Below are 26,937 nucleotides of genomic sequence, written 5' to 3' on the forward strand. Positions count from 1 at the left end.
GATAATCATTTGGCAAGGCATCTTCAATCAACTTCAACAAAGCAAAGTCAGATTTGGGGATCACCACTTTAAATTTCAGTCTTTTATTTTCCAGTTTAGTTTCTGTACCGTACAGTGTTTAGAGATTCCTAATCTCAGGCACTAATTAATCAAGTTTAAGGATATTTTCTATATCTTTGAATTTTACTTTATTTTTGTTGAAAAAATTACATCAACATTAATAATATATGACAGTCCAGTAAGGAATAATTTGGTGATGTAGGGATTGGATTTGTGATCGTGAAGTTAAGGTCATCTGTCACACATAATTTTAGTTTGAATTTAAAAATGCAAATGTACGACACATTTAAACAAATAAAGTTAAAATATATGAATTCATCAATCAAAATTTGAATTTTTTTTTGTAGTAGTTTCAATAATATAATAATATCAAGCAAAATAATTCATAAAAGTATATGTTGTAGTTATTATATTTACTCTATTATCTATTTTATATCTCTCATTCACATCATATTTATTTCAACATTTATATTATTTTATTTTTTATATATTAAATTACCTTCAACTTATTATTTTTACTATTTTATAAATTCACAATAATTTATTTATTTTTATATATTTTTATTATGTAATAATATATATAAACCATATATAAATAATTTATTTACTTAGATTGATCCATTGTCCACAGACTTTTCATTTCCAACAATTTTGATATAAGAAATGATTGAAATGAACATTATTTTCGATACTCATTTGGTTGAATTGAATATGAAAAGATAAAGAACAATAAATAATTTCAAAATAAAATAGATAAAGTCGTAGAATTTTTTAATGAATTTTAAATATATTTATAAATAATTTATTTTAAAATTTTGAAATTTCAAAATATTTTAAATAGTACTTAAATTTTATTTTATTTTTCAGTAATCAGTAATAAATTTTAATAACGGTAGATAATAAGTTTTATTATAATAAAAAGTGAAAATACACAAGTAATTCTCTAACCAATAATCAAAATAATAAACTATATTACAGTTTCTTTCTTTTCTTTTTTTTTTTTTTTTTTTTTAATATCTATCTAAACATAGCTTTATAATTGTTTAATTTTTGTCATAGAAATTCTGTCAATGAGTGATTTCTACGCCGGAGATAATTGGATAATATTGTTATGATAGTGAATTTATTGTCCATTTCTCACATATGTTGTCGGCTCAATACTTTGGAACTAATAATATTCGATCGATCGTCAAAGCTGGCAAAGATTCTATCGCACATCATGCCACAAGCAAAATGACATCCTCACTTGCATACCTTCGATACTTCCGACCTCACCATCTTTCCTTAAATCCGATCTTCTGTTCAAATCAGGTAAGTTCCCTTCGGACAAGAATCCATGGCATTCCGAAAACATGACGGCGGCGGCAACGGCGATGACGACAAATCCAAAAACCCGAAAACATGCCCTCTACAGGCCGCGTTCGGAATACTAAACAAATACGGCGTCCAGCCGAAGAAAAATATGCGTCGCGGCCAAGTCTCCGAAGCGAGACTCGGCCCCGTCAATTCTCGAGACCTACGACCCGAAACGATCGTGAAAATGGCGAAGATGAAGACCAACGACGAAAAAAATTCGTCGTCTCTTTCGCCGGAGAATATAAACGACATATCCCTCGCACGATCGCTTCTTTCTGCCGCTGAAATGTTCGACGACCGACATTTCGACGGTGCGAAAACTCTCCTCCGAAATTGCATCCTCCAATCCTCTCTTACCGGTAACTCCGTAACGAGAGTCGTTCGATTATTCGCGGAGGCGTTAACGGAGAGGATCGACGTCGAGATGGGGAAGATCGATCTCGGGAGGATCCCGTTGGATATCGAGGAAAGTCTGATAAAGTATCAAAACGCGATCGTCGTAACCGGGCAGAGAATCCCGTCGGCGCAGGTCACGCAATTCGCCGCAATTCAGACGATTCTCGACCACGTCGCGACTGCTAAAAAGATCCATCTTCTCGAGTTCGGCATCAACTACTATGGATTCCCGGTTTCGATAATGATTCAAGGCTTGGCGAATCGGAAAGACTTGCGGGTCGAGCTCCTCGCTGTTAGCACGGTGGGGACGTCGACGGACAGGCTTCGAGAAACCGGGGAGAGGCTCGCGACATTCGCGAAGTCGATGAACGTACCGTTTCTTTTCAAATCGGTCGTCTCCGAAACCGAGCTGACGGTAGATTCGTTCGACTTCCAACCCGACGAAGCCGTGATCGTATACCTTGGGCTGCACCTATGGTCGCTCTTGGCCTCGCCGAATCACTTGCAATCGTTCTTGCACTTCGTCAAGAAGGTGAACCCTCGACTGATTATCGTCAACGAGCTCGAGACGAGCACGAATACTCCGATCTACGGGGATCGTTTCCACGAGGCACTCGTCTTTTTCTTGGCGATATTCGACTGCCTCGACGGCTGTCTAAAGGGAGACCACGTATCGCGTAAGGCAATGGAAGAAGTGTTCTACAGAGACATGATTCGGAACATAGTCGTGGCAGAAGATGAAGAGAGGACACACCGGCACGAAAAGATAGCGTTCTGGCGGCGACTCTTTTCCGAGTTCGATATCGTCGAGGTCGAGCTGAGCGATTCCTCGTTGTACCAAGCTAGCCTGCTGATTAAGGGGAATCAAGATTGGAAGGATTCTTGCACTCTGAAGATGGATAGAGAGTCCTTGATTGTGGAGTGGAAAGGCACCTCTATTCAGTCGATTTCGGCATGGAAGATAGTCGACGGAAGAGGTCGAACTGATCACAACTAAGATCGACAATAGTTCGCCAATGAAAGGTATAGCTCAACTATGCTTAAACTAGTCGGGTTAAAATAGACTGAGCCCGCCAGACATACAAACTGTAAAATTGTCTGTTTACCTAAAAAGTTTAAACTTAAAGGAATAGATAAGATGAATTTACGTTACATACGACTTTTGCACGTAGATGATAACGAATGATGAGGCAGCCAAACGTCTTAATTGTTAAATGGTCAATTCATTTAAAAGCTTAAATTTAAAAGAATACGTAAGGTGGATTTACGCCAGATACGAATTTTACATGCAGATGACAGATGAATGATGAACCAACCAGATGTCTAAAGTGTTAAATAGCCCGTTCACCTAAAAGCTTAAACTTAAAAATATATTTAAAGTGGATTTACACCACATACGAATCTTACACGTAGATGACGACGAATGAGGAACTAGCTTAAACTACAAATTCACCTAAAAGCTTAAACTTAAAGAAATATTTAAAATGGATTTACACCACATACGAAGATGACATCGAATAATAAGTACGCGAGACGTCTAAACTAAACTGTTAAATAATCAATAGGGGTGGAAATAGACCATGCGACCTATTAAGGGCTTACAGCCTGGCCTGCATAAGGCCTGGTTCGGTCTAGCCTATTTATTCAAATAATTCGATAGGTTTATTTTAAAACTTATTTTATTGATTAGAATAGACTTAGATTTTACAAAAAGTCTTTTAGATCCATCAGGCTAGCTTATTTATATATATATATTTTTTGATTTAATATATAAAATTATTATATATTTATATTTTTTTAAAATAATTAATTTAGTGATGATAATCAAATAACAAATTAATTATTTGTAACTATAATTATATATACATAAAATAATAATTGTATTATATTTTTGTACTAATATTGAATTTAAAAAAATAAAAAATTAATTATTATATAGGCTTTAAATATGCTACACAGATTTAAAAATAGACTAGGCTCGACGCCTCAGGTCACCTATCACATATGATTCGTCTAGTGTGACTTTCTCGTTGGGCCTGATTTGCAGGATATTATATTCGGCCGGGAGTTTACCTATTGTGCACTAAAAAAATAGACTAGGCTCAAACTGTATAATATTTTTTTTATTACAGACCAACAAGTCAGACTCTCACCTTAGTTTTCCAAAATTGGCCCGTCCTATTTAGCAAAGTATGACCTGACCTGGCCTATTTCCATTTCTATTGATCAGTTTACCTAGTAATTTAAACTTAAAGGAATACGTAAGGTACATTTACGCCATATACAAATCTTCCACGTACACGACGAAAGAATGACAATAAGACTCTAATAAAAAATATTGCAGCTCTGATACTATATAAAATATCCATTTCACCTAAAAAAACTTAAACTCGAAAAGATAGCATATCACTAATCATTATATATATATATATATATTTTACGGAATCAACCAACATGCTCGTACACATACACCAAACCACAGTTACAACATCACCGTACCTCCAAAATCATTCGCGACTTCCCCAACCTCATCGCCCCGAAACAACCCCCGATCCAAAACCCAATCTTGTATCATAACTTGCGAGTTCACCGGCTGATCGGTCGGGACAAGATGCCCGGCGTTCACCACCACGACATGGCTCAAGTTGCGCCATTTCTGCACATACCCCGCGAGCTTCCCATCCACCCTCCAAACCTTCCTCTCCGCCTCCAAGAACTCGTCGACCCCTTCCCACTTCATCTCCTTCATCCACGCCACAGTCGAAACCACGCCGTCCCTCAAATCGCACTGCCCCTGATACAACAACACCTTCGTCTTCTCGACCAAGAACTCCATCTCCCACCTCGCGCTCTTCATCACGTCTTCGCTCATCGCCTCCTCGACGACGTCGCTGCACAGTTCGAACACCGCCGATTCGTTCGCCCCCAACGCTTTCTTCGCTTCGGGATTGTTCAGAAACTTCTCTACTAACTCATCTTGGTAAGGAATCGACCTCCTGAAATCGTACAATGTAGCCAAACCGGTCATTCTGGTTAATTCGTTCAGCACCCGTTTTCGGGCGTTCGTAGCCGCGCCCCATTCGCCGCGTCTCACGCGCTCGACAGCCTGCCTTTGAAGCTCCTCCAGAAGGGCCTTCTGCTTGCCGTTTATTAGCCCCAAATTGTATGCTTGAACTGCATGAGAAGTCACCTGAATCTCAGGATCTGTTAATCCGTTCCCAATTGCAACACCTCCCAAATTGATTCTTTCCTCCCCTGCAATGAATTGGATAATTTTGTTTGAGTTGATATTCGATTCTAAATTTTAATATTCGTATTCGAAACTATATGGTCTGAATTTGAATAGTTCTAGATTTGTATATGAATCAAATATAAATGTAAAATTTTAATGTTAGAATTTAAATTTTGCAATATTAAATTCTATAGTAAAAAAAATATATACATACACATAATATACAATATAGGATACATATATAAACTATACTAAATTTATTTATAATAGAGGATTCTTTCCATCCCCTATATTTATAACAATTGGTTCCGGCACTGAAAATATGATAAAAGTAAAAAAGTAATTAAAGATAATTTGAAAATTTAGTTAAAAATTTTTAAAAAAATAAATCAAAGAATATCCTCCCAAAAGTAAATATTTATTTGCTTTTTGCACATAGTTTTAGAAATATTAGTATTATATTATAATATAAGTAGGAATAAAGTAGAAATGACTAAAATAATCTTATGAATAATATGTGTGATATAAATGTAATAACATTTGTGTAATATATTATAAGTTGTAAGGGTATTTGTAATGTTAGGTAAATAGTACAGTTACTAAAAAAAAAATGAATACTTTGTTATATGACGGATTAAAATGAAAAAAATGAATATTTTGTTATAAAACGAAGAAAGTAGTAAAGATAATGACATTTGATGTAAATAAATATTGAATGAAAGATAAAAATTAAACATTAATTTATTAATTTTGACAAAATTAGTAATAGATAAATTTAGGAGGCGTACTAAAAATGAAAATGAAAGTGAAAGTAAATTTCATGGATAAAAGGGAATACTAATTTTACAATTTTATATATGAATATATACAATAATTAAAATTATACCTATAATGATAGTTTTATTTTTGTAGAGAAAAAATCTTTCCGTGAAAATGCCCTAAATAGTAAATATATCTATTTTTATCAACTTGTCTTAATATTATCTTCTAAGATTTTAATTACAAAATATCTACTCGAATGGGACAAAAACAAATCAAAATTCGAATCTAAATATTTAAACAAAATTGCTAAAATTAATTTCAAAACTTCAAATTGAATCCAATAATTCAAACGAACACAAAATTGCAATACTAATTTCCCAAATCAAATCAAATCAAAGAATCCATACCCGGAGGCAAAGCGGCGTTCTTCCTGAGAATGTAGTACCCAATCGACGGCACATACTTTCCGGCATAGCTCTCGCCGGTGATGTAAACAGGCCTCGACCTGAACCCGACATCCAAATCCAAGAACTGGTTGATGGCTGTATAAAGATGAGTGGCGACGCCGTCCTGGTCTCTGGGGATCTCCTGAGGGGAAGCAGCAAAGCTGAACCCAGTGGCTATGGGGCTGTCGAGAAAGAGAAGGCCAAAGATTCTGTTCCAAGAACCTGCAGGGTTGGGTTGCAGGGAGAGGTCTTGGTTGACCAGCCAGGGCCCGAGCTCGTAGAGATTGGCCAGCATGGATGAGCAGCCCGGCCCGCCTTGGAGCCAAATCAGGATGGGGATTGTTGGTGTGGGGGGATTCTCATGAGTCTGGGCTTCGTAGAAAGTGTAGAAGATGGATGAGCCAGAAGTGGAGTTGACCTTCAGGTAGCCTGATTTGGTGGGGAGGGCTTCTTTTGGATAGGACACGGCGGCGGCGGCGGCGGAGACGAGGAGTAGGAGGAGGAGGATGACCGGAGATTCCATTTCTTGAATGTGAATTGTGTTCTGGAAACTTTGGTCTGCTTGCTTTAAGACACTTTAGGAGTCTGTCATTAACAGATGGTGGAAGGAGATTGGACCTGTTCGAGCCTTTTAAATTTAAAAATAATAAAAATTTTAAATTTAAAAATTAAAAAAAATACACCCAAAGTACCCTGTTATAATTCAAACACAATAACCGGATTGTTTTGTAAAAGGGTACATATACACACCCTATTATAAAGTAATATAAAAATAATTTTATCTTACTATCTTTTTTTTCTTTTTTCTTTTTTTATAAAAATAATGATAAAATAAAAGTATGTTTAAAAAAAAGTAAATTTATAACAAAATAAAAAAAAAAAAATGTATACATTAACACAAAATAAATTTTTATTTGTTAGTAAAAATATATAAAGCATTTTAATGTTTTTTCCCTTAAAAATATAAATAAAATGAATATCTTATAAAAATTAGAATTATTTTATATAATTTCCGTACTAAATATCAGAAGCACATTCTTATAAGAAACACAATGGTGGGGGCACACCCATAAAGTAGCAAAAAAGTGCCACCCTTAAAAAGAATGATTAATCTAAGATAAAATTTCAATGGAAAAGAACAGGTATACACAAAACTTAAAAAGATCAAATTGATTCATCATCAGAATTGGGATTCCTATGCTCGATTCGATGAGTTGAGAGTACAGACAGATTCTGCATAAAATTCACATTACTACGTAAGTTCATAACCAAGAATGCAAGAACTCACCTTATAAAGTTCGACTGTAAATCCTCAACGCCTTCTGCTATGCTGCCTCTTGCTCTTTCCCTTTCTCCTGCTGCTCCCCTTTTTATCCTCGGAATCGGATTCGGAATCTGAGTACGATTCAGAAGAATCCGAGGAAGAAGACATGCTGTCTCTCGCATGCCTCCTCTTCCTTTGTTTCTTCTTTCTGTTCTTCCTCTTTCTCCTCCGCTCCTCTTCAGAGTCAGTAGATGAACTATAGCTCGATTCGCTGTCTTCTGAAGAGGAATTGTCGCCAGAGGATTCACTGCTGTCGGATTCAGAATCGGAATCTTCACTGTCTTTCTTAGAAGACCTGCGGTCAGATTTGTGTTTCTTCTTACTCTTACTCTTCTTTTCGGGCTTTTCATTTCCTTCCACCAGGCGGGCTTCTGGATTGTCGAGCTCATATGGAGTGGTGGGCTTCATCCGGAGCTTCGGGTTTTTGAGTTGCTGAGTACGCGACGGCCTGGAGATGTAAACCCTCTCGTTCTTACACTCGTAAGTCCAATGCCCCATTTGGAAGCACTTCTGGCATTGGGAAGCCATGTTGAGGACCAGAGATGAGCTCTTGGGATCCTTCCTTTCGCCGAGTCGCACCTGTTTCTCTGTGCTCATCAAATACATTTGCCTCTTGGCTTCCTTCCTTTCTTGCCATCTGCTCGGCCCTTCTTCCTTCTGTCCGTAGGCATTCACATTCCGGGCAGCCGCAGCAGCCGCCCGCTCGGCCTGGGCGCGGCTGAGACCCTTGGCAGCTGATAATGCAGCTGCTTTGATCCTTTCTGCGGCATCCTGAGCGGCTGCGCCTTCATCTTTGTTGTTTGACATGCTTGACTATCAACATACAAAGTGTAAAATCGAAATTCAGGAAATATAAACTATTTGGATTATCCATCACACTAAGTCTAAAATGTGATCTATTAAATTTATTGGACTTAAATGTATTTATTAAGTGCAGTTATGCTATTTGCAAAAACCCGGTAAATTGATGAGGCCAATTCATAATAAGGTACAATATATTAGAGTTGTGATCCCGAATCTAGACGTAACAACATCTAATTCTCCATATCTCATCGTGGAAAGTACCGCACAGAGAATTCAGGAGGGTTGTCATAGGCTGGCTTGAAGAACACGGTATTCTCAATCAATTCGTAGATCCAAATCCTATTACACTATGAAATCAGATTAGATTTATTTGTTTTATTTTTTTATCTCAACATGATGATAGATCTTGGCTTAGGATTTAATTCCCAATAATTTCCAAACTATTTACATGGCATTCTTCATTTGCAGTACCATTTTTAAGAAAAGGATCATATTGAATATCTATTTTCACTCACAAAATATCAAATAATAAACTGATTTTGTAAGGTTATCCAAAATTTCTAAAACTCCAAAACTTACAAAAATCATATACAAATGGAGCCTAAGTTTTCTAAGCACCCAAACAAAAATATCAGTTAGTAATTGAAAGAACATATGAATACCTAAGAAAATGATTTGAAAGAACACACAAAAACAGCATATAATAGGCAAGGCAAATTAATTGTATACGTAGTAAAATTTAGGCACCTTCAAACAGCTACTTGAACCCAAAGCAGAAATTGCAGAACAAAGTATGGTAAATCTTCCTATCAGCGTCAAAAACGATGTTTTTATATCCAAACAGAAGATTAGAGTGACCTCAAAGCAGCGGTTCTAACCCTAAATTTGAACGATAAATCACAAAAGCGTCGTACTAAATTTAACCGAACATTACAAATTCCTCTTATTCCAGAAACCAAATCGAATTAAAAGATCGAGACGAACCCTAGTGCAAAAGATCAATCGACAAGAAAACAGGAAACAAATGCAAGATAGCAAAAATATCACCGCACAACAGACACCACAAAGAACAGAGAAAATTCACGAACACAATATGCAAATCAGATCTCAATCGTGTGAAAGGAATGGCAGGGAAATTCGTAAAATCGCTTGAATTCAAAAGCAAACGAAGACAAACAGCTCTCAAATCAAACCAGAGTTCATACCTTTCTGTTCAGTTCGGGGAAAGAATGGAGGCAAAGAGCCAAGACTTGCCGACTTGAGGGCCGGCTGAGAACTTTTAAATTTTGTTTTTTGCACTTGCGTCCCTAAAATTGAGATTATTATGTTTTAACGCTGCTGAACCGGTCTATGTCAGTTTTTTTTTTTTTTTTTTTTTCGTCTTTAAATGAGTTTGTTTATCCAAATATTTTTTATAAGATCTTATATATATATATATATATTTTTAACAAAATTTAATATTTAATTTTTTATATTAACAATATGATTTTTTATATTTTATTTTTTTAAAAAAAATTAAATCAAAATCCTGAACAAACAAAACTCGTAATATGAACCGAATTAATATATTTCGTTATTTAACATAAATAAGTAATTTTTTGAAAGGTTGTGATAGTTAATGGATTTCAAAATTAAATTTTAATAATTTACTTATTTTTTAAAAATAAATATTAAAATAAATATTAAAATAAATATTTACTTTTATTCTTTTAAATAAAATTAAAATTAAATTTATAACATCAAATAATTATTTATTTTAAAATTTATGATTGTAAACCCTAAATTTTTAAAGTTACAATCACACAATTTATTTGGGCTTGTAAACCCTAAAATATTTATTATATATTTTACACAAATAAATATATTTTGATTATTTATTAATTATATTAGAATATTTTATTATATTATAGTTTTATTTTTATAAATTTAAAATAATTAATATATATATAAATTATTTTAATTGTAAATATATAAATTTATTAAAATCAACATAAAATAAAAAATATAAATATTAATAATTTATTTTATATTAAAATTACATTATATAAATTTTATACTAAAAATAAATTAAATTTATTAAAAATTATAAATATAATAAACTAATTGATAACTAACATAATAAATATATACACGAAAAATTTATTATTTTATATTTTACATCATTTTTAATAGAAAAACTATTTATATATTTCAATAAAAATATATTATTTTTAAAATCTAACTATAATAAAAATAAATACTTTTATAACACTTTTACAATTTTCAATAACCGATAATAAAAAATTTCAAATATTCTAAACTCAAAAGAACATAATTGAATATATTAGAAAAATAAATAAAATAAAAATATCCCCAATTATCATTTTTACGTATAAACAGCTAATATCAAATTGTTGTTTTATCAAACATTTTAATACAAACAGCTAATCGAAGCGAGTCAAACCAGCTAATTGAATCAGCTAACAGCTAACGGCTATCAGCTAATTATCAAACACGCCCTGTGACTAAAACTTTAATTTAAATAGTATTTTCACGGAGTGTAATTTTTACAAAAGAAATTAGGGTGTGTTTATTTAAAATTTGAATGTTGGATTTTAATTGAAATAATAAAATTTTGAATATAAATAGTTATTTAATATGATATTAATAAAAAAAATATTATATTGTAATACAAAATTTATATTAACTGTAATATAAAAAATAAAATAGATATTTGACATGATATTTTTAAAAAAAAAAAATTATAAATAATAAAAGTAAATAAAATTAGCCAAATAAACGCATTTTTTGTTGAAAAATTATAATTATGTTCACCCAATAAAAATTATATACACTTACAATTAATATTATAAAAAGGAGAGAACACATACCTACATTCGTACCATAAATATAAATATATATAGTTACATATTCATAAAATAATTCATCATATTTTTATATTTGACACATTTCACCGTCAGTTATTCAAATATATGTTTTTTCTTTAATTTTTATAAAAAAATATATTCTTATTTTTATTTTAACTAAAAAAAGTTATTATACTTTTGTATTTATTTACTTAAAAAAAATAAGAATCATCGATTATTATTCAAGACTTGATTGTTTGTATTTGATTATGCGGGTGTGTTTACTTGTGTGATTTGGTTTTATATTTTACTATTTCAATACTTTTTTTTCTAAAAAATATATCACATCAAACACTTATTTTTTATTTATTATATTACATTAAAATTAAATTGAAAAAAAATCAATTTTGGTCCCAATATAACTAAAATTTATCAATTTTTGTCACAATATAAAAAAAATCATCAATTTTAGTCATAATATAAATATTTTCAATCAATTTTGATCCCACTGTTAAAAAATTAACGAAAATTGTTGACGTGGGCATAACGGAAGTGACATGGTAGCTGATCTGGAAACTACACTGCCATGTACAATTATACACGACCATGTTGTTACATGGTAATGTATATTTTAGTGAGTAATTATACATGGTTATATTGTTACACGACCATGTACAATTATAGACGGCCATGTTGTTACATGATCATGTATATTTCGGTGTATAATTATACATGACCATGTTGTTACACGGGCATATATAATTCTACACTCCGTGTACCTTTATGTTTCAGTATTTTTTTGTTATTTTTTATTTTTTTTTATTTAGAATAGTTGATATAGTTAAAATTTAAAAAATAATAATAATCATAATATAATTAAAATGTATCAGTTGTAGTTCAAATATAATATTTATCGAGTTTGTTATTTTGAAAAATTTTGTCTAAAATTTTACTATTTACCATAAAAAAATTCTCTTACAAACATCTCATTATTGTATTGAAATAATAAATTAGTTTTTAATATTACTATATGCAAAATTAAAAAATAGTTATGTAATTGAATGTTTGTAAGAGAATATTTTTTTTTATGAATAATAAAATTTTAGACAAAATATTTCAAAAAAATATCTTATAAATTTTTATATTTGAATTAAAATTGATAAATTTTAATTATATTATGATTACTGTTGATTTTGTCCATTTTAACTATATTAACTATTTTAAATTCAAAATAATTTTTTTTAAAAAAATATAACAGAAAAATAAAATTTTAGATTAAAACAGAAATGTACACGGCCGTATAAAATTATACATGGCCGTGTAACAACATGGTCATGTATAATTATATACTGAAATATACATGACCGTGTAACAACATAGCCGTATATAACTAACTGTACATGGTCGTGTACTTTCCAGGTCAACTGCCACGTCACCTCTATTATGTCCACGTCAGCAATTTCCGTTAATTTTTTAATAGTGGGACCAAAATTGATTTGAAATTTTTTATAATATGACCAAAATTCATGATTTTTTATATTGAGACTAAAATTGATTTTTTCTCAATTAAATTTTACATCCAAAACATTACTTCAATATATATTTATATTATATCAAACAACTATTTCAATTCAAAATTTTATTATTCAAAATCAAAATCCAAAACTCAAAATCTTACAAGTAAATACACACCCGCAGTTTTTACCGCAGTTTTTACTAAAAACTTCTTTCCTTCCATGTTAAAATAAAAAGTTAAAACTAAAATATTCTTTGACTAAGACAAATTTATGAGAGCCATTGCAATTGCTAAGGGCCTTCAAATTTTTGGGCCCTAGTTTTGGGCCCAAGCAATCCATGCCCCGACCCTGTTTACTAGATCTTGTGCGCTAAAATTAATTTTAGCATGTGATATATATAGTATAATTATTTACTATTTGTTCATATACTATATTTATATTATAAAAACATAATATATAATTATATGTTGTTATCTATTTATATATAACTATATTATCCATAAATATTATAATTTCTCCGTTTTATTTACTATGTTCGTCTTTTTATTTTAAAAAATTTAATTAATTTTAATTAGACTAATTAATTATATTAATCTTAATTTATAATTATTTTTATTACACGATAATTTAATTTGAATTAGACTAATTAAAAATGTATTAGTGAAAATAATTATTCGTATATAATAAAAATAATTATAAATTAAGATTAATATAATTGATTAGTATAATTAAAATTAAAAATATTATAAATTAAATTTTTAAAAATAAGATTCAAATATATAATTATTTTCAGAAAAAAAAAGTGACAAAATAAGTGGGACGGATAAAAATGGAAAGGTGGACATAAGATGTGGGACGGGGGGGAGTAATATGTAAAATTGAATGTATGGATAACTAGTTGAGCAATCTTAGAAAGAAGATGTGTGCTCTTGAAACAGTATATGATACCGTTAAAAATTATTATACTACGAAAATATCGAACAGTTATCGAAAAATAAAATTCGATATCAATAATAATTTATTAAAATAAATTCGATAATTATGTATACCCCTTAAATTACTGTCTCCAATTCGTAATATTCCCAAAGATAAAACGATGTTTGTTATTGAATCAAGTGATAATCTAATATTATGGAGCTCCGACGAACTAAAATGAAAAAACAAAAAAAAAACAAAAAACTATGTCGAATGTTTGAACCCTTTTCTGTTTGTTTGAGGGATTGGATTTTTTTTCTACTATTCATCCAATTTTTTCCCCCCAAAAACATCAAATCAAACACCTATTTTTCATTTTTTATATTATACTAAAAATCAATTTTACATTCAAAACATCACATCTAACACCTATTTATATCACATCATACAACTATTCAAGTTCAAAATTTTTACTATTCAAATCCCAACTCAAAATCCAAACCTCCAAACAAACACACCCTTAAATTTATTTTTCATAGAGAGTGATATAGATCATAGATCATGTGTAACCAAACCAAACTAAGTTATTAGTCTTGTGTGTTTTATTTCTGAACTTACAAAATATATATATATATGTCTCATTTTCTCATGAACTGCTTGCGGCTAAAGTTAATTTGTTGTTTGTCTTTTTTACTGTTAATTTAGTTGCGTGAGGGTTTTAAACAAATTTAAGACCAATTATCAAATATATATATTTCATATATTATTAGCTATGAAACAATTATATTGTAAATTAATTATCTTCTATACAGTAACAACAAGCAGATAGCAAGTAATTTCGAATAACATCAGTAACAAAAATCACAAGACAAAAGGCTACCTTAAGGTCTCCCATAGTAGTAAACGCACATAAAATAAAAGACTTTCAAGAGACCATATTGATTATTGCACAACCAAAACACGAACAACTGTCGATTATGTCCGGGGAAGATGATCCTACTAACATAACAACTTGGGACATTGTCCCCACCTAAAATATCCCGGTCAGAAGATTCGCTGCCGTGGATATGGCAGCTCCGGTGATGGCGCACTGCACAATCTGCTCGTGGGAATGGTCATCGGCTGTCAGGGCTATCGCCGCTCCGGTGATCGCTCCAGCCATCGCACTGTTTTTCTGCGCATCATCCGAATTACGGGAATGTAAGAATTCCTCAAATTCCCCCGATTTTCTTACAATACAACACATAGTATGGATTACACATGCACATACCCAATCATGAACACCTCTAGCTTCTTTCAAACCGTAAGTCAGGCCCGAATGCACGCCGGCTGCTAGTCCTGAATCATTAATTAAAGGTTGATAAATCCAGGAAGAGAATTCAAGAGAGCCGAATAGAGGACAGAGGCGGCGGTATCTTACCCCATTGCAGAGATTCCTTTCCGGTGCTCTTGACCTGCAAAATGCAAATTCAAAGTAAATGCTAGATTAATTCCAAGCAGCAGTAAATCACACAGGTAAAAACAGTGTCGCTATAGAATTCGGATATTATTTAACGAATCCTAACTTTGGATGAAACTCAGTGAACTTACCAATGCTTCAACGGACTTGCGATTAGTTTCACCTACGGAGGGTAAAAAAAGTGCCATCAAATGATTATTTCTAAATGCAATGTTAAAAATAACACAAAAAAACTAAACTGCACAATCCCGCGTGACTCAATAAGAACCACAATCGTCATGACTCATTTCCAATAGAGTCGAACAAGGAAACGAAGACGAACAGCTTGTACCAAAAATCCCAGATCATTATAGCACACAAACAATGCTCTCATTGTAAAACAGTAAGTAAGGAATCATTCCCCAAGGTAGTATTCGACTACAATGCTCACATCATAAAACAATTAACCAAGGGATCATACCAAGAGTTATATAAGCTTTATCAATTACTAGTGTATGTTGTGACTGATGCAATAAAGATAATAGAGAAACTGAGACACTGAGATTTACGTCATAATGAGTATTTATAATAAATAAAATCGAACCTAACTGACTTGACTGCTTAGTGAAATGGCAAATAAATGTCGAAACTCAAGGCATTCCAACAATATAGAATTTAAAGTGCCATCAAATGTTAATTTCTAAATGCAATGCTAAAAATAACAACACAACACTAAACAATCCTGCAGACGTAAGATAAGCACCATGATCGTAGAGTTGAACAAGGCAAACGAAAATGCACTTGTACTGAAAATCCCGGATCATTATAGCACACAAACAAGTTCATTCTAAGCTGATAGTCATCTACATTGCTCTAATCATAAAACACTAAGGGATCAAACCAAGACCCATATAAGTTTATCAATTCGAATTCCATGATGAGTTTGTGTAGAGTCTTCATCCATTTCCTATTGTCATTTGTTCTTCGCACAATTAAGAATCATATAAGTTTCGCCATTAACCATCTATTCATACGAGCAAAAACCTTAATTGGTGTATGTTCATAGAACAAGAAACACAGTAAAATCTAGTCCATACATACAATCCATGCTTAATTCAATCCGATCACCATAACTTAAACGCATTGTGCAAGAAGAACAGATCAAAGTGATTCAGATTTCAGACAGTGAAACTAATCGAACTCTAAAGTAACATTCAGCTCCATTATTACCAACTGTGTTGCCTAATTATCTCTGTAACTTCACAAAGCAATTACAAAATCTTCTAATCTCCTTCGTCTGAGAGAGAGAGAACAATGCTTTTCTTAAAAATGTACCTCTAAGATCAGGAAATCTGTTGTTCTTCTTGGAGCCACCAATCTCTGGAGGAACACTTCCACCTATATCCCCACTAGCACCTGATCAATCAATTTGAATCGGAAAAGCAAAAGAGTTCACCAACAGCCAAACAAAATTAAACAAAAAAATCAGACACAGGAATAGAAACAATGCAGAAAGATACTAAACAGCTAAATCTGAATCAGTTTCACCCACTTTCAACAGCAGTAAAATAAGCATGGCGAGACACAGCTTGCACCGCTCCGATCTGCCATAACCCCCAAAGGAATACCAATCAAGCTAAAGTACATAGAGATTTCAAAATTGGGGAAAAATAAATGCACAACCAATTCGGAACCCTAATTAACTAATTGAGATATGCACCCGTCTCGAATGCCCTAACTATCAACAGAAAATCCCAAAATCGAGACGTAATCCAGATTCACACAATAATTCCAGCTAATTAGGCGGAAATTGAACGCAGGCGAGTGAGAAAACCTCCTATTTTGACGAATTCGATTCATGTTTTAAAAACGGAGTAATTAAATACCCCAGCAGCTTTAACGAAGCTTTCAGCAATGCGATTGAGAAGAGGGTGGCCTAGATCGAAGTAACCGCCGCTGTCGAAGCTCCTCAGCTCATCGATCAATGATCGCGTCTCCAGGTTACTCCCACTCATCCTTTCCCTTTCTTCCTCCTACTTTCTGATCTCTTTGAGAAAATGAACGAGAACTCAATGGAACCCAGATTTGCCTACAGGGGGAAAATGGAATGAAAACGAGTCGTCCATGGCGGAATGCTTGTAGAGAAATTGGTTCGCTCCGATGAGGGGGAATATGACACGTGTCGAAATCCGTACACGTGGCTGAACATAGCGCTCTGCCGCGGAAACGGTGGCACGCTTTTTGAGTCGAGGCAACGTGGCTTGTCATCTGCTAGCCACGTGGCATTTAAAAATGAGTTGTAGCTGTCTCTTTAATATTTGCTAACTTTTAAAAGTATGTAATCATTTTTCTGCGTAAAATTTATTTTTATTTTATTTTTAATGTTTATTAAATTTATTTTATTATTATTTTTGATAAAGTTAAAAAGTTAATATTTAATTATTATTATTATTCAATACTTATTTATCACAAATATTACTCATTTGTTTTACTTTTTAATTAAATTTTTAAATATATCCTGAACTACTTATCACTTTTTCAATAAAATATATATTTTTTTAATTCTTCTGTCAAATTCAAATGAATTAATTTTAATGGACGGAGGGAGTATTAGTTAAAAAACAGGAATAAATAGATTTTTAATTTATTTTTATTTTTTTAAGTAAAATATGTATGAATTATTTTAATATTTAATTTATATTTTCTGAAAATGTCTCGTGTTGTAATCGGTATATTGTCATTACATATCATCTAAGTTGATTTAGATTAGCAACATCAAATATTTATGTGGAATTAATTTTAGATATTTTATTTTTAAACAAATGTTTATATATGTATAATTTAAATTAATATTAATCCAAAAGTGTATCAAAAATTAATATTAATTGAAAAATATATATTTTATGTATATATATATATTATATTTTATGTTATATAATATTAATTGAAAAGTGTATCAATTATTTTTGTATTAGGCCTAAATCTAACTCCGATCATCTTATGATTCTACCGCATGCAGCTTATCAAAATATATATTATTGTTATATAAAATAAATCACATTAGGCGAACCATATGTGACATACAAGATCCGGAGGTGTCACTTCCCCGCACCACCCGGCCATCCTCAGAGGCCGGACCTTATTATTCTTAATTTGTAAGTACAACTTATATGTTAGTTTTGTAAAATAATTTACAAAGTTATTTTTTTATCTGAGGTATAAAGAATTGTATTTTTAATATAAAAATAATAAATACATAATATATATTAATTTTTTTAAAAAAATTGTGTATATTTTGTTTTTTTTTAAAAAAAAAAACACACACCAATTATTTTATATACTTAATACAGATTTATCTTTATAAATTTAATCCAATGTTAACTTTATAGACCAATCATCTATATATGCATGCATCTTCATGTAATATGTTTAAGTGAAATCAAAATTAATTTTCCATATCAATTATATAGTAAGAATTTGTTATTCCAATTATTTTTTTTGGATTCCAATATTTTTTTATATAATACTTCATCCGTCTCAATACAATAGTTATTTTTATCATTTTTATCCGTCCCAAACAATAGTCTCATTTCCATAAATAACTATATCACTGTAAACTTATCCTAACTTTTTCATTATTATTACACAATTGTCACTATTTTTTATACTAATACACTCACAAGGGCAAAAAATATTTTACCTATATTTTTTACCCACTATCAATATTTTTTAAATCTCGTGTCAGACACAACTCAGACTATAATTTTAAGATAGAGGGAGTATTACTATATGTTCCACATAATTTGACCATGTTTTTCTTTTGGGGTCATCTCACTTAATATGTCTATTATATTTTTGACACTAATTAATTATATTTATATCTAATAATCATAAAATTAAAATCCTAATTTACTAATTTAACCCTGCCTACCCCCACACCACCACAAATTACACAATTACACACACTCTCTCACTCCCTCTCGCACTCACACACCTCGACCTCCTTTCTCTCTCTACAAACTCTCTTCCCCTTTCTTCGATCCGGTTGACCTGCCGGAGTTGCCCTCTCCCCCTTCCGTCATGGATCGGGCTGCACTCCGTCGTCCTCTCGCTGTCACTCCCGGCTCCCTCCTCCTTCCATCGTGGGTGAGCATTGGTCGGTTCAAATCGAAAAAATCGAAATATTTTTCGATTAAGTTTGTTAATTAATTGGTTCAGTTCGGTCAAAAATTGAATTTATAAGTTTCGGTTTCAGTTCGATTATAGTTTTTAATTTTTAATTAACCGAAAATATCAAACTTTTAAAAATAATAATAAATTATATATTAATAAATAATATGTATTATAATTTTGAGTATATATTAAAAATTTATATTAATAAATAAAAATTCGATTTCTTCGGTTTTAAATAGAACCAACCTAGTTTGGTTCGGTTTATTTGATTTTGAAAAATTTTGGTTCGATTTCGATTTTAATTTTTATAAACCAAAAACTGATCAAAATTGAAAGTTCGGTTCGGTTCGAACCGAACGGATGGAATGCAAACCCCTATCCGCCATACTCCGTCCAAATTATGTCGTGGCTATATTTTTTATACGTAATTTGTTTGGGCACAATTTCGCTGTTGTTTTGCAGCATTTACTCATAGAAAATTGTTTCTACACACAAACTCAATTTGTTAAATACCAAATTGAGATGAATGGGGAAAAAATATTTTTTTTATTGCATTTCATTCAATGCTAAACAATTTTATATTTACAGCTCCATTGACAAATCATTTTCAGACAAAAAAAGTCAAAATATTTTTATTTAATTATCCGATATGTTTGCACGGTAAGTCTGTAGACTTTTTTACAGTTTTACTAAAGCATAAATATTTTTAAAAAAATATGTTTAAATCATATTATTATCTCTAATATACTAAATGATATGCGTTGTATATAATGATATTTTATTATATTTTGGGCGACTTTTGAGATACGAAATTTCGTATATATGCAACTCATTGTGTGTTTTTGATTGTGTAATAAGTTTCATGGAGTTGACATATTTTGAGATGTATTTGGGAGACAACGAGCAGAACACACGAAGACTTTAGGCATGATCATGCAACACAATGTGAAAATTGTGAAATTTACAAAAAGGTCATCCGGGGTAAATTAACAATATAAAGATTATACATTGAAGTGCAAATGAGATCTATTTAAAAGGGGATCTTGGATGGATTTGAAAAGACATGATTTTTTCAATTGAAGAGGAGAAGAGAAGGGGACTACCACGTTCTCTACCACGACACCATATTATTTAAAGGGAAATAAGGAAGAATACGATGGAAGATAAAAGAAATTGGAAGAGGATTGCAGACGACTTTTCGGGGCGTTCTTCTTCTATCTTCGTATTGTTCTTCTTTGTTGATTTCAAAATTGAAGGCATTATGAACTTCTTTATTTGTTTTGTGTTTTCAATTCCTATGAATTTCGAGTAATTTCATTTCTAATATCTTAAATCAACAATTACCATTTAAATCTGATTCACATATCCTTTTTCTATAAAATATTAAATGCATTCGTGAACCAACTTTATTGGAATAGTGGGCTGTATAGGCATAGCTCTATTTCTAACTAAACTATATTTTTTTAAATATGGCACTTTTACGAATTATCTCCTTTTATTTTCATTACTTCAATCAAACAGCTTTGTAAATTTAAAAATATCCTACTCAATGTTTCTGGTGTCAATTTGTTAAAACTTATTAGAACTGTTTTAACAAGCTCTTCCACATTCTTGCATGATTTTTCTGTTTGTAAACTTTGAATAGCTTAAAACCATCCTAAGTCATTGACATTCATATCCGGAGAATTAAGAGGTTGTTTAGTAAGAACAATATGAAAACGATATGTAGTTGTTGCATTTATAAATTTTGCATCATCCCCTTTAATGTATGATTTCATATTGTCTTGTTGAATAAAAATATATTTAGATTTATGATGTGGCCACTTTGTTTTTTTTTTTTTTTTTTTTTTTTTTTTATTGATGGAATAATCTGGGAACGAATAAAAACAGAATTAACTAGATATTTAAAGTTGTAAATATTTATTGAATGAGATGCGACAATAATGACAAAAATACGATGGATCTTCTACTCTACTTCCAGAGTTTGTTTTCTTACATTTAATGATGTTGAAAACTAAAAATGTTTGCTAACCTAATTAATCAAACAACTTCTTATAACTTCTTTTGTTACGAATTTATTAGTTTTGTTTCCATCAGTCTCATATTGGTCGTGAAACAACATACATAAACATAATCTTATATATGAATTTTTTACTTTTGCATGTTCTGTGTGTATCCTCTTCTAGTGTGGTCAAATAAAATCGATGGCTAGTCTTGGACATTTAAAATTATTTTTCATCGATATGAACTATGTTTTTCATACTTTGAAACTATGCATTTTCAATGCACCGAAAACAATCTAGAGCTTGTAAGAAAAAGTAAAACCTTGCAAGTTTATTGGTATCGGTAAGTTCTCGCTTAATTGCACTTGTATGAGCTCGGATGTGTTTTTCTTTAACCCATCTATGCACCGTTGAATTTGAGCATTGCATTCCCTTTGTCAGGATTCTGATTGAGGATTGCTACTGCACGGAGAACCTCTCTATTGCCGTCAAATCGGGTATGATCTTGTCCTTTCTGATCACATTTTTTTTCTTATTACAAAAAAATATCCTCGCCTTTTGTTTTCTTCTTTTATTTCCAATGCCTTGAAACAATTTTATAACTGCAATTAAATTTTCTTGCAGCTTCGAAAAAGACTTCATGTTGTAACTGACCCGAGACATCGCATCTGGCATAAAATAAATGCCACAAGTTTAATGTAATTTATGTAATCTGTTTGGATGAAAATTTAAGAGACAATATAATTAAAATCCGTTGTAATAAAAGGTGTATTTAATAGGTGTTGACTGGGAGGGGATTTTTTTAGTTGTAAAATTAATGGGATGAATTTTTTGATTGTGTGTTAATGTCGACAGTGATGTTGTAGTAAAAATGAGAATTTTTTTTTTTTAGGGTCGATTTTGTTTGGGAGAGAATAATTTTAGGTTGCGTTTTTGGTGGGAGAATGATGTGTAATGTTAGTGTTATAATTATAAAGTATAATAAGTTGTGGCTTGTGTTAATTTTGAAAAATTATTTCTTGGTGTATAATTTGTTGAGAAATAATGTGAAATTTTTGTTGTAATAAACTCCCTAGGTGAATATTTAAAACTTAAAATATAATATTCTATGTTAAAGGTGAACAAGTGATAAAAGAAACTATTTTTTTTTCTTTTCTTAAGACACGTACGCATTCACACCTCAACGGAAATTTCACCCAAATATATGCACACATACATCCATCCAGGATCAAAGTAGATATTCTTATGCAGTCCTTTTTTTACAAATTTTTAATATTTTTTTTTAAAAAAAAATCATTTTTGGTTCCAATATAATCAAAATTCATCAATTTTGGTCTCAATATAAAAATCTTATCAATTATGGTGCCAATATAACCAAAACTCATATTTTTGTTCCCAATATAACCAAAACTCATTATTTTTGGTCACAATATAAAATTTTTATCAATTTTAGTTCCAATATAATCAAAACTTATTATTTTTGTTTCAATATAATCAAACTTTATCTTTTTTTGTCCCACCATCAACAAACCGACGGAAAATGCTGACGTGGACTTGCAAGATTGTGCAATTTCTTCAAATATAAATATAAGGATTGATTTCTTTTCACGTCAGCATTTTCCGTCGGTTTGTTGACGGTGGGACCAAAAAAGATAAAGTTTGATTATATTTGGACAAAAAATGATGAGTTTTGGTTATATTGGGACTAAAATTGATAACATTTTTATATTGGGACAAAAATGATGAGTTTTGGTTATATTGGAACAAAAAATGATGAGTTTTGGTTGTATTGGGACCAAAATTGATAAAATTTTTATGTTTGGACCAAAATTGATAAATTTTGATTATATTGGAACCAAAAATGATTTTTTCCCATTTTTTTTCTTAATTATTCTAACACTACTGTTAAACATAACCCTATATTTACTAATCATTGTTTCGTCTAAATTTTCGTATCTACAGTGATAGAGACAAAATACCTAAGATGGAGGGAGTACATTTTATCGTCTCACAAAAAATCAAAATTCAATATAAAATACTCCCTCGGCCTCCCTCACTAGCAAGATAATTGACCAATTTCAGTAATGACGTGGTATTTAAGATATGTAATAATATTGAATTAATTAATAATATTGAGTTATGATATTATTTTATTATTTGTTATATAATTAATAATATTAATAATTTTAAAATAAATTTAATATGTATTATTAAAAAAATAGAATATTTATTTAAATAGTTTAAAAATTATATTGCAAGAAATTATGCAATATGAATTATTTTGTAAAGAATAATTTTTGCTAAAATTTCTCAATAGTCTTATATATATAAATGAAAAATAATATTATAAAATTGTTTTAAAATTTATTTAAACTTTTAAAATAAATAAATAAAATTTATATTTATTTTTTAATAAACTATTTTAATTTTGAATTATTTATAAATTAATTTACTAATTATGTGTTTATTTGTATTTTTTAGTGTGTTTTATAACTATTTCGAGTTTTTATTGTAAAGATATCATAGTTAATGATATTTTATAAATTTTTGTTATTTTTATTTTATTGTATATTTATATTTATTCTTTAATATTATAGTATTTATTTTTTAGTATCTTTGAAAATGGTGTATCTTATAATAGTATTATTTTCGTACAGTTCCAAGGGTCTCATTTACTTTTTTTCGTGTTAGATTTTTGAATATTAATTATTGTATTAAAACGTAGTACAAATTAAAAAAAAATTACAAAAATACTTCAATTAGTATCTTATAATACTAATAGAATGACATGTACAAAAATTTATACAAATATATATATGCTCACACAATATATAAAATATATTTTTTCAACTTACAAAAAATTAATAATTCAACAAAAATATTATTTTTTATATTATCCATATATTTTTTTGGTATTTAGCATAAACAATATTTCAAACTCAAATAATTAACAAACACACTTTTTCTACTTTAATCCTTTGACATATAAAATATAATTTTATTATTAAATTTGATATTTTATATACTTTTTTATAATCATATTGGTAAAAAAATTATATTTAAGAACCCGTTTTTTTAAGCTTGTCCCGGATCGTATAATACTTAGGAACGGATCTGTTTATGTTTTTCATCCGAAAAGCGTGTGTGACCACACCTAAAATCACTACGTTGTTATGTTCTTTTAGGCAAAATCCGATGTAATCACACCTAAAGTAAGTAGAGTTGACAAAAATAGACACAACCCGAACTCGGCACAAAAGACCGTGCTTAGGCCTCCAAAAATAAGCCAAAACTTTTGGGTCGTGCCTAACTCGGCAAGCCAATAAATCAGGCAATGCCTGGGGCCATAAAGGTCGAATTGTATTTGACCCGATCCGATTTATTAAAATTAATATTATATATAATATATATATTAACTAATGAAATAATAACAAAAATTAAGACATAGCCTTATGGTAAAGACCTTACTGGATCGGTCCGGCATAGCCTGGTTCTAAACCATATCATGCTCGGGCCTAGCTGCTCAGGCCTAGTCGGGTAGGCTTGCCACCTCTAAAAGTAAGGGTCATCTTTTGTGGGAAAAATTTTGTGTGACCTCACCTAAGCATTTGGCTCCATTTCATTTTTTTTTTAATTGCTAAGGAATTTTTTTAAAAAAAAAAACAAAAAAGTTCAAATGAAATATAAATTATAATTAAAAATAAAATAAAAACTGAAAAAAAAAATAGAAATAAAATAAAAAATTTGGGTTGCCGCAAAAAAAAAAAACGTCTTTCTTTCGCCTTTTACATAGTTTCCATATTAGTTATTTAGTAACACGAACTGTCTTGTCCACTTCAATTTGCATTTTTTTTATCTTCATATTTAAAAGGAAGATTACTCACAAAAATATTTTTGCAAGATTCATATTATTATTTTAATAAGTAGGCTCCAACTGATTCTTTATTAATTAGATACTCCAACTGCCGCTCCATGGACTGAGAATATTGTCCGCAACAGAGTTGTCCGAAAGCCGTGCTAGTTATTAATTTCAGCATCATCATGGACTTGGAGAATATCACAAATCCTAACCCTAGAATTGCTCAAAAAATTCAAACGGTTAGCTATACCGATGATGGTCTACTGTTAAGAAAGAATCCGGGCATTCAACTTAAAACCAATTTATATATTAGAGGAGTTCCTACACATTTAGCAACGTGAGACAATATTCAACCGATGATGGTCTATGACGTATATGGCCGAGAAATTAGAGAGGTTGATCAATGGTTGATACTTTAGCGGCACGGGGAATGAAGCGACGGTGGTTGTGAAGTGTGTGACATAAGTGTTCCAGCCGAAGAGGTTGAAACGAGATAATCGAAGTATAGAACAGATGTGTGTAGTCAAGGTAGAATCGTTGGACCATGAAATGAACTGAAGTTAACTTAGATTCGAGGGAGGAAATGGTATGCACAAAAGAAAATGTTATTGCCACCAAGGTGGAACCAGAACTTAGCCGGAAGAGAGCTAATTTTTTAAAATCGAAAATAATACAATTATATTTAATTTATACATATAAAAGCATATGTATTTATTTATTTTCGGGTAATTATATTTTCGAATTGTTATATTTTAAAAATTATGCTAAATATTGGTTAGAGTTAATAATTACTCATTAAATTGTAATATGATATGCACGATATATTTTTTGTTGAAAATTTTCAAAAATATTGACAAATAATAATTACATATATTTAATAAAAAAAAGAGATGTCAGTTGCATATAATATATTCAATTTTTTTTAAAGTTATATATTACGAGGGTATTTATATAAATAAATATAAATGTAACGATATTTGTAATGTATAGTAAAATTCAAAATAGATGTTATTTGTTTGGATGGAGGAAGTATATAATAAAGTGTTGATAATAAAAATAAATAAATAAATATATGAGGTGATGCGATTGGCCGGGTGCGAAAGGAGAGAGCAGCCGAGCTGAGGACTTGATGCCTATAAAATGGGTCGAAAGTCATTGTTCATTTTCATCTACTTACAAATTTTTCTTTTTCTTTCTTGTTTTATTTCTTCCTTTTTTTTTTTTCTTTCTTACTTTCTCCGTTCGTTGTCGTTGTCGTCATCATGTTCCTACAATCTCATCCCAAAGGGAAACGGACATCTACAAGAGATTATTCTTCAAGAAAGTACCAAGAAGATAAAGTATGACTATTTGGGGAATAGAAAATATTGAACTTTTAAAAATAAAGATATTAATAGATTTAGATAAAATAGAATTTTAGGCAAATTTATATTTGGCAGATAATAGAATAAATAGAAGTAAGGACTCTCCCAAGGAATCTTCTCTCTTCCCTAATAAATTTTAATCTTTATGCAATTTCTTTTGTTTTCCTTCGATTTACTTTCTTCTTCCTGCTTTTATTTTCTTTTAGCTTTCTTTGATTTCTTGCCTTATTTCTTTACTGTTCTTACTTTCTTCTCCTTTTATCTTTGTACTTTCTTCTCTATTTTTGATTTATTACTTTTGGGAACACGGCTTCGGATCCTTTTTGTTGGAAGTTGGAGAAGTCACCCGATTTTCTGAATGCTTGATCCGATAAGCCGTCGAAAGATATTTTGTGCGACAATAATATTATAACTTATTATTAATAATTTGTTAATCTATACT

At 30.6% G+C, this 26,937-nt stretch overlaps 4 protein-coding genes and 1 long non-coding RNA gene across 7 annotated transcripts; 2 read left to right on the forward strand and 3 right to left on the reverse strand.

Moving 5' to 3' along the window:
• The first annotated feature begins 1,396 nt into the window (after positions 1-1,396).
• LOC127250174 (DELLA protein RGL1-like) lies at positions 1,397-2,809 on the forward strand. The gene has a single exon (XM_051273334.1). The coding sequence runs from the start codon at positions 1,397-1,399 to the stop codon at positions 2,807-2,809; it is 1,413 nt and encodes a 470-aa protein (XP_051129291.1).
• Positions 2,810-4,020: 1,211 nt separating this feature from the next.
• Positions 4,021-7,688, reverse strand: LOC127250389 (serine carboxypeptidase-like 50). Of its 3 annotated transcripts, none has more exons than XM_051273665.1 (3): positions 7,541-7,688; positions 6,214-6,870; positions 4,021-5,067 (listed from the first exon to the last, which is right to left on the reverse strand). In XM_051273665.1, exons 2-3 carry the CDS (start codon positions 6,773-6,775, stop codon positions 4,295-4,297), a joined length of 1,335 nt encoding a protein of 444 aa, XP_051129622.1. In that variant the 5' UTR covers positions 6,776-6,870; positions 7,541-7,688; the 3' UTR covers positions 4,021-4,294. The 3 variants fall into 3 exon arrangements, with proteins under 3 accessions (XP_051129622.1, XP_051129621.1, XP_051129623.1); XM_051273664.1 differs by having other exon boundaries at positions 6,214-6,880; positions 7,541-7,669; XM_051273666.1 differs by having other exon boundaries at positions 6,214-6,837; positions 7,541-7,660.
• On the reverse strand, positions 7,366-9,670 carry LOC127250390 (uncharacterized). The gene is made up of 2 exons (XM_051273667.1): positions 9,586-9,670; positions 7,366-8,389 (listed from the first exon to the last, which is right to left on the reverse strand). Exon 2 carries the CDS (start codon positions 8,381-8,383, stop codon positions 7,565-7,567), a length of 819 nt encoding a protein of 272 aa, XP_051129624.1. The 5' UTR covers positions 8,384-8,389; positions 9,586-9,670; the 3' UTR covers positions 7,366-7,564.
• A 4,812-nt stretch (positions 9,671-14,482) lies between these two features.
• LOC127250698 (outer envelope pore protein 16-2, chloroplastic) lies at positions 14,483-17,210 on the reverse strand. Its single transcript, XM_051274104.1, has 7 exons — positions 16,983-17,210; positions 16,649-16,700; positions 16,432-16,512; positions 15,249-15,280; positions 15,079-15,112; positions 14,929-14,996; positions 14,483-14,832 (listed from the first exon to the last, which is right to left on the reverse strand). Exons 1-7 carry the CDS (start codon positions 17,109-17,111, stop codon positions 14,689-14,691), a joined length of 540 nt encoding a protein of 179 aa, XP_051130061.1. The 5' UTR covers positions 17,112-17,210; the 3' UTR covers positions 14,483-14,688.
• A 1,865-nt stretch (positions 17,211-19,075) lies between these two features.
• Positions 19,076-22,169, forward strand: LOC127250588 (uncharacterized). The gene is made up of 4 exons (XR_007838705.1): positions 19,076-19,242; positions 20,128-20,491; positions 21,714-21,769; positions 21,897-22,169. It is a non-coding gene; the product is annotated as an uncharacterized LOC127250588 (long non-coding RNA).
• The last annotated feature ends 4,768 nt before the right edge of the window (positions 22,170-26,937 follow it).

Source organism: Andrographis paniculata, unplaced genomic scaffold (genome assembly GCF_009805555.1).
Source record: "Andrographis paniculata isolate CXL003 unplaced genomic scaffold, ASM980555v1 Contig37END, whole genome shotgun sequence".
Taxonomy (NCBI): domain Eukaryota; kingdom Viridiplantae; phylum Streptophyta; class Magnoliopsida; order Lamiales; family Acanthaceae; genus Andrographis; species Andrographis paniculata.